This window comes from Babylonia areolata, chromosome 7 (genome assembly GCF_041734735.1).
Source record: "Babylonia areolata isolate BAREFJ2019XMU chromosome 7, ASM4173473v1, whole genome shotgun sequence".
Classification (NCBI taxonomy): Eukaryota; Metazoa; Mollusca; class Gastropoda; order Neogastropoda; family Buccinidae; genus Babylonia; species Babylonia areolata.
In genome coordinates this window covers 13,996,833-14,004,714 of record NC_134882.1, presented here as the reverse complement: position 1 = coordinate 14,004,714, position 7,882 = coordinate 13,996,833, and the positions used below count along the sequence as shown (strand labels likewise).

Here is a 7,882-nt window from a genome sequence, read left to right as displayed (position 1 = left end):
CTGTCTGCACAACAGGTCCACTGAAGCAGGACCATCAGTTAATGATTGCCCACAACTCACTTGTGTTAGGCAGGTAGTCTGGTGACCCCAGTAAGCACTGCAGGGCACTATATGTAGTATATACAAGGGAAGGTGTTGGGTAGGGTAGGTGAAGTTCACACTCTGTTCACACCCAAAACAGGACCACATCAAGTTGTTTTTACAATATGTTGACTAAAGAACAGCACAGAATCATGAATCACGCAAATCTGTTCTTCCCTTTATCATCTCTGGCCTTTCTGAACGTTCTGGATCTCCTTTTGGCGCATTTCATCCTCCCTCTGCTCAGCCCTGTTCGGATTTGGTGGGTTTGTGCACCTCGCCCTGTGATGCCCCTGCTGGCCATACTGGAAGCATTGAGTTTGAGGAGGATGCAACTTCTCTGACTGGAGTACCACCACTTTATCTGCGATTCTCAAGATGAAATCATCAGTGACCTCAGTCCCTTGGCCTTAGTGGTCGCCGAGGCTACAAGTACCATGATTTGATTTGACCTCAGTCCCTGTTTGGAGCCCCTGCTGGTGTCCTGTGGCCGTCTTCCCACCTCTTGTAGCCATCAGTTCTGTAATTACTTTCACTCTCTAAACTCGCGAACTCGCAGTTGTCCGGGAATCCCCAAAACGTTCCTCAGCTCCAAGACTAGAAGAGGATGGGTGGGCTGTATACCATGACAGAAAGTTCAGTAACTGTGACATGTCTGTGTATCGCTCGGTCTTCAATATCTCGGCATATAGTCGGCCTAGAAAACGTCAGGAGCATCTCTTCTGGGTTAGTAACGGACCCAAACACTCTTTGTAACGTGTTTATGACTTCCTTATTCGAGTGAGTTCTTCTTGGTCTCTGCAGCAATGCCTCATAGACTCGCCAATTGTTTGGAGTCCAATTCTTGCACATCTTTTTATTTTTATTTATTTATTTATTTATTTATTTTTAGGTATGACTGTGTTATAGGGAACGGGGAGAATTTAGTAGAGAGTTTTAGAATTTACGTCACGTATCGCACGGCACGTATCCGCATCGCGATGCGTACGTGTTAGATGCGTGAAGCACAGCAGGGTTTAGATTTCACGTGTAGGTGTTTCACGTATTTCAACCAAGGGAAAGAACTCCAGTACTTCCTGTTGTATTGCCGGCACGTGGCGCCCTGATCACGGTTGTCTTCGCCAGCTTCTTTTTCCTGTAGGTTTTGTTTTTCCTGTGCTCCACCGTCGAGGTTCAGTTGAGGTGGAAGGTCGCAGTGGAGTTGCTAATTTCTCCTGCATCGCCTTCCCCATGGCGTGCAGTTTAGCTGCCTTCTTCCTGACCTCTGAGGCAGTTGGAGTCGGGGTAGCGGCTCTTTTGCGGGTCGTCCACTCCTTCTCCAAGTCACTGAGCTCTTGGAGAAGGCGCTCTCGCTCATCGTAATTTTCTGATCCCGACCTGCCCACATAAAGAATTCTGACACCTTTATAATGTATCATTGTCGGAATTTAAATCTTGTAGATCTTAACAGACGAACAAATAGAAAAACAGCAAACCTATACATCAGCAGCAAACACAAACTAACCAACCAGCTAAGAAAACGAAGGCAGCATTGAATGCCGAAAAAAAATCATGCCAAGTTCAAAGTGTTGTCAAAACATAAGAAGTCAGATTGATGAATTTGCTGTTGCTGACAGGATTTTATTTTAAAACTGTTGACTGATCCCTCTTACCTCTTCATGCTTTGCATTTGCGAGCTTCTGAACGCCTTCAGAAGCCTTTCGGTCCTTTCTTGCAGGGCCCTTGGCTGCACGTCACGGAACTGGTCACTGAAAATTAGGTTACAGTATTAGTTTTTATTTACAATGCGCATACGATCCAGGTAAGTTACAGACAACTCAAACAACAGTTACACACAAAAAAGAGGCAAAAAGAACTTTGAAACACAAATCATATAGACAATTCATAGTGACAGGCCTACTCATTACTCGTGCTTTCTTTCTTTAAAGAGCTTAGATTAATAAATGTTTTATCATAGTCAAAGAAAACAAGGGCATATTAGCTACCTTTTCCTCAGCTCTGCAGCAATTGCAGCGTAGACCCCGTTGACGTTTTTGTAGGGGTTTCTCTGTAGGACTTCCATGACAAGCATGATATCCATTCTGGGGTAAAAGTACAATCTTGAGATCTTTTTCGCTGATTCGTCTGCCATCTGTGGAATGAAACGAGAAAAGAAAAAAAAATTACGATGCAAGAATACTAGAAAAACGAGTTGTGTCAGTGAGAGATAGAAATGCCTGACTGAAAAGCAACAGTTTTAATCAATTAATAAGTATTGCCCAACAACAACAACAACAAGGCGCATTCCCCAATTGGTTAATGCGCATAGTGCAATTGTACCAAATAAATAAATAAATAAACAAAATTGTTAAGGGGTGAGGGAGGAAAGGAGACGTTGTAGACAATGCATTATGATTGATGGGAATCAAATAAGACTCCGGAAGACCTAGTTAGCACACACACCCACACACACACACACTCACATAAAATCGCATAGTGGTTTTAGAAGTTGTCTTTCCTAGCGCCTGTAGGGGCAAACAGGGCATTAAGCCCCCCACTTTGATATTTTCAGTAATTGTGTACTTAAAATAGAAGGAATACCAAATTCATCCAGGTAAAGGTTTAAACAAAGACATGGCAAAAGGTTCAATGCAAATTTTTATTGAAAATAACATTGTTTTCCATTTTAAAACCAATTTTTAAACATAGGGCCTATTCCTCAGGTTTCTGGGCATTAGGAACCAAAGAAACGGGGTATTAAGCTTTTTTTTTAAAAGGATTTTAAATTCCAATTAACCAATAATAACCACTGATTTATTGAACAAACCAAATAACAAAGTCCATAACTTCATCATGAAAATTGAACAGAAAAGATTTCAAGAAAATTTAACTTTTTAAAGCAATAATTAAACTTAGGCCTAAGTCCTAACTTTACTTTAGGCCCAGGCCTATAGGCCTACTGAAAAGAAGGATATTGTTTGACTTAGATCTGTCAACTAAAAGCACACACAAAGAAATAGCAAGTTAGGCTAGTTCATCCTAGCCTGAGCAAGCAGCACAAAACCACTCTTCTGCTTCCATTTCCTGTGGCGAGCACTCGAGTCCAACACACATCATGTGGAACCACTCATCACACAAGTCACAAGAAATCCAGTTAGCCCCCCCGGGCTTGTGGCAATGATGGCAAGGTGTGTCGTCTTCAGCTTGGGAGTCGCCACTAGAGACTGGCACTTGCAGGGGGCTTCTTGACCTTGCACTGGTTGTCCCTCTACCGCGACCGCGGCCACGACTACGACCACGACCAACGCTTGCCACTCGTCTTGCTTCCTCCTCGTTCAGACGCGCAGTGGATTCTTCACTTGTCAAACTTTCACCAAGCCTAAATCTTTGCACTCTGGTGCCTCTTCCACCTCTTCTGCCATCAAACTTGGGTGTCAGTTTGTGAAGAAAATAATCCCTAATAGGCCAAGATGTAGGGATGGCTGATGTCACAGCGGGAGATGCAGCAGCAGACGTTGGAGCAGACGAAGGAGAAAGCGATTGTGCAGGCGACGTTGAAGCAAGCGACGGAGCAGGAGACGTTGAAGCAGACAATGGAGCAGGAGTCAATGGAGCAGGAGACGTTGAAGCAGACAATGGAGCAGGAGACGTTGAAGCAGGCGACCGAGCAGCAGGCATCCAAGGAGGCGATGGAGTGTCTGTAGGGGAGCCCCTCGCACGCAGAAATCCTTGCGCATCAGTGTAAATTTCGAATGGTTGGGTCGCTTGAGCAGTGGTCGATGTTGCAGCAGGCGGTTGAGCAGCACACATCACGGCCAGCATTGCCTAGGGCGATCGGGCAGTAGACTCTGAAACAGACGTCACAGTGTGCGATGGGGATGCAGACACCGTGGCAGACATCGATGCAGCAGCAGATGCCGTGGTAGACGTTGCAGTAGGCGATGGAGCAGCAGACGTGCTGACTGATGGAGCAGCAGACATGACAAATGGTGTGGGCTCCAAATGTGCTGCCGGAATGGCCTCTTTGGACAAAGGAAAGATGCCACAAGCCCTGAATCCAGCCTTCAACTGTTCAGATTTGAAAGATTTGGCAAACAGTTTGTTCAAAAGACCTGGAAATGCTTTTTTGGACACAGGCCCACAGTGTGTACGTGCGTAGTCACGCAACAACAGCTGCCAAACCTGCTTCACAGGTCGGAAGACAGCTCTGTCCAGGGGTTGAAGAAGGTGAGTGAGGTGGGCCGGGAGACGAAGGATAAAAACATTGTTCTCCTTTGCAGCATTTATCAAAGCAAGAGTGAGGTGGGACATGTGACCATCACAGATCAAGACTCTTGCCTTGTTGCTCAAATGCTCCGTTGACTTCAGAAAAATGTTCTGAAACCAGTCAAGAAACAGTGGCCCCTCCATCCAACCATTCTCACTGGTGTTGTACCGTGTGCCCTGTGGTCCACCTTGCATCCATTCGTGATAGAGATTTTTCCCTTTATAGATGACATAGGGTGGAAGCACAAGTCCAGCTGCTGATCCTGCACAGTTTACCGTGACCTGCTCTCTGCCACTTCCACCAATCGCCTGGTTGACTCTTCTGGCTCCTTTTTCTGCCAACACAATGTCCGATTTTGGGTCAGTGACAAAGCCACTCTCATCCACATTGAAAATCTGTTCTGGAAATGTTGCAACTCCTGCCTTTGTCAGTTCCTTTTCAAGGAGGTCAAACCACGCCATGATTATGTATGGATCTGCAGCTCTGGCTCTGGCAGAAGAAAGTTGCTCCGTTTTGCGGGGAACAATGTTTGGATGTCTTCTAAGAAATCCTGTCATCTAGTCCTCGCCTGGTCGGCCAGCAATGAAAGGTGTTTCCATTCCTGTTTTGTTGCAGTACTCCTGCACAATGTCTTTCAGCTCATTCCTGCTGAAGCCCCAACCCCATTCGGCCGATAGCTTGAGGCATTCCACAATTTCATCTTCAAGCTGACGTGGCAGAGCTGTGCTTTTTCCAACATGAGCATTAACGGCAATTTCTCCTCGTACTCTCCGCAACAATGATTTCTTGTTGACGTTGAAATATTTGGCTGCCTGGGTAGCAGACATCTCTTTCTTCATTACGCAGTTGAAGGCATCTTGCATTGCCTGGCTCTGCGAATAGTTGGTCCTCCCACACTCCTTCTTCTCGTAGGTTCGCACCATCTGAAACCCACCATTCGTGAGGCTTTCAGTTTCAGTAGGCTACCTTTTCTTCATTTTTAATCAAATTTTATATTACATTTACACACTGCCCACAGAAATTTAAAACCCAGAGCTATTATTGAATAGGCTTTTATGTGTAAATATTCATTAGTAGGAGCCTATGAGCATCATATCTGATTAAAGAAGACATCAGAACTAAGTGGGGCATTAAGCCCCAGCTCCCATACAAAATTTAATAGGCCCCCTATTCAAAATATCTGCCTTCAGTACATAAAACAATCTGTTGAGGTTAAATAATATTCAATAAACTATCATGAAAAAGCATATGTCCTAGCAAATCGGATGCATTCAGTTATTTTTCCAAGCCTGTTAGTATCAACAATAAGCAGATAACACAACTAATATGAACTACGTGGGGCATTAGGCCCCACTCCAGATCAAAATTTAAGTATAAAATATCTGCCTTCAGAACAATGTAATTCACTGACTGATGTTAAACAGCAATTAATAAACTAGCGTAACACAGCAAGCCCTAAGAAATTGGGTGCATTTATTTATTTTTCAAGCATGTAATTTATCCTCGGCACATCAGCAGCCATTTTGTGTGCAAACGCAGGCCAAGATAATTGTTCACCACTAAAAATGTTTAAAAAAAAAATAGGGGAATGATATAAACAAAATAATTGCATGAGTACTCACCTTGGATGTTGAGAAGTGTGTTGTTCTCTTCTGGCAGCTGTAAATAGACTAGAATTGAAGCAGTCACTCATTTATCAACCCCACTGCCAGAGAAAAAGTTTAAAGATGGCTTCCTCAGTGAGCAGCATCTGTTTACATTCAAAGTTGGAGGGAAAAACCAAACTAGTCAATGACTGGCTGTAAAACCACTTCCTTTGCAAAGAGAAATCCTTTCTGATTGGTTCAAAGCATATTTGCCAACATGTCTGACTGAGTTGGGTTATTTTCAGCTTATTTTCAATGTAGTGGGGCCTATTGCCCCATGGGGCCTAATGCCCTGTTTGCCCCTACTGACTAAAACTTTCAGTCTGCAACGGCGCAAACTGGGCCTGGCCTGGAATGTAGGTCACCGGCTACCCATTTCAGATATAAAACACGCATAATGCATATTTTTATAGGTCTTGCAGTACCTGGTGATAAAAAAAACAGTTCGCAAGTAACATAGCTCTTGCAGTTTTACTGCTTTGTCGTCTAAAAGTACTACTTGAGCTCATTTAATATCGATTCGAAGCGTGGAGCTCAAATCTCGTTTCTTGGTCTGTGCTGATACGTACTGGCCCACTGGAGGGCTGCTATTCGTTTATGGGTGGTGTCTTTCGTAGACTGGTACATGACTTGCTTACGCTTCTTTGATTTGAAATATATAATCAAATGTAAGAAAACATCTTTAAAAACACAAAGAAAGTGATACTTACCTTCAAAATCAAAACTCTTTTCTTCCAAACTGATAGGGAACTGCGCACGTCTCAAAGGCCTCGGATAGGGAATCCCGTACCTATCGGCTCCGCACGTAACGGGAAAATCTCGCGAGAATGTGCGATACGCGCGCGATAAGTAACGTATCTGTCCCCTATCGGATACGTCACGCAAATTCTAAAACTCTCTAGTATGTACCTCACTTTTAACATTTCTTCTAAACACACTGTGCCTGTACAACAATGAACGGACACAGTGTCCCGTTGTCTGGCTCTCTGACTGCTTCCAGTCGCTGTCACATACAAGGCACGAAGGCTGATTGATCCCCACGTCACTTTGTTTCTTGAACGGGAGCTGGTTGAAAGACTGAAAGGGTTAATTAAAACCCTCGTTAGGTTTCGTGGAGCCTTTGCCGGGGGAAAGTAATTACCGACCTGTTTCTGGGTAAGATCAAAGGTGGTGTCGGCGACTCGGGTCTTTTCAAGAGCATAGGTCATGGCTTGGTGAAGGGTTGTGGCATAGAGATTAATGCAGATTGATGGCTCTGAACAGTATCTCTCTCCCTGTTGAGATTCCACAGGCATGTTTTAGTTTCAGACGGAATCCACACTTTTTTTCTTTTTCTTTTTCTTTTTCCCCCCCGCAAAGTTCCTGTTTTGTACCCGTCACATTGTTTTCGGGTTCTACCCCCACCCATCCTTCCACCCCTACCCCCCTTGTTTTTCTGTCTGTCTGTTTCGGTCTCCTTTGCTCCGTTCTTTTACAAACTCTCATTCTGCAAGTCTAGACGTTAACTGAACTGCGCACACGCAAGGGTCCAAGTCGACCCTGACAACGAGGTATTAATATTGCAAACATTTCAACGGGATATGATTTTTGCATCAATGCTTTTGAATATAGTCTTGAATGTATTTTGTGCAGAAGATATGTTTTTTTTTTAATTTTAATTATTACATTGTTATTTTGTTTTTATAACCCGTTGGAAATGGATAAAACGAACAGTTAGTGCCAAGTTTGGTCGTAGGTGTGGTTGGGGAATGTAAGGAATTTTTGGGGCATGGTTTTACGTCATTTTGCTTCAGACATTATACCTTGATTTAAAAAAAAAAGTGATGTATGTTTGTTCAGTATCGCAACTGTCTATTGCGAGTCACAAGTTTTACAATGTTGATATTTTGCTTGTTTGTTCAGTATCATA

General features: G+C 43.7%; 1 protein-coding gene across 1 annotated transcript; it reads right to left on the bottom strand.

Moving 5' to 3' along the window:
* Nucleotides 1–3,592: 3,592 nt before the first annotated feature.
* On the bottom strand, nucleotides 3,593–4,884 carry LOC143283731 (uncharacterized). The gene has a single exon (XM_076590012.1). The coding sequence runs from the start codon at nucleotides 4,882–4,884 to the stop codon at nucleotides 3,886–3,888; it is 999 nt and encodes a 332-aa protein (XP_076446127.1). The 3' UTR covers nucleotides 3,593–3,885.
* Nucleotides 4,885–7,882: the final 2,998 nt, after the last annotated feature.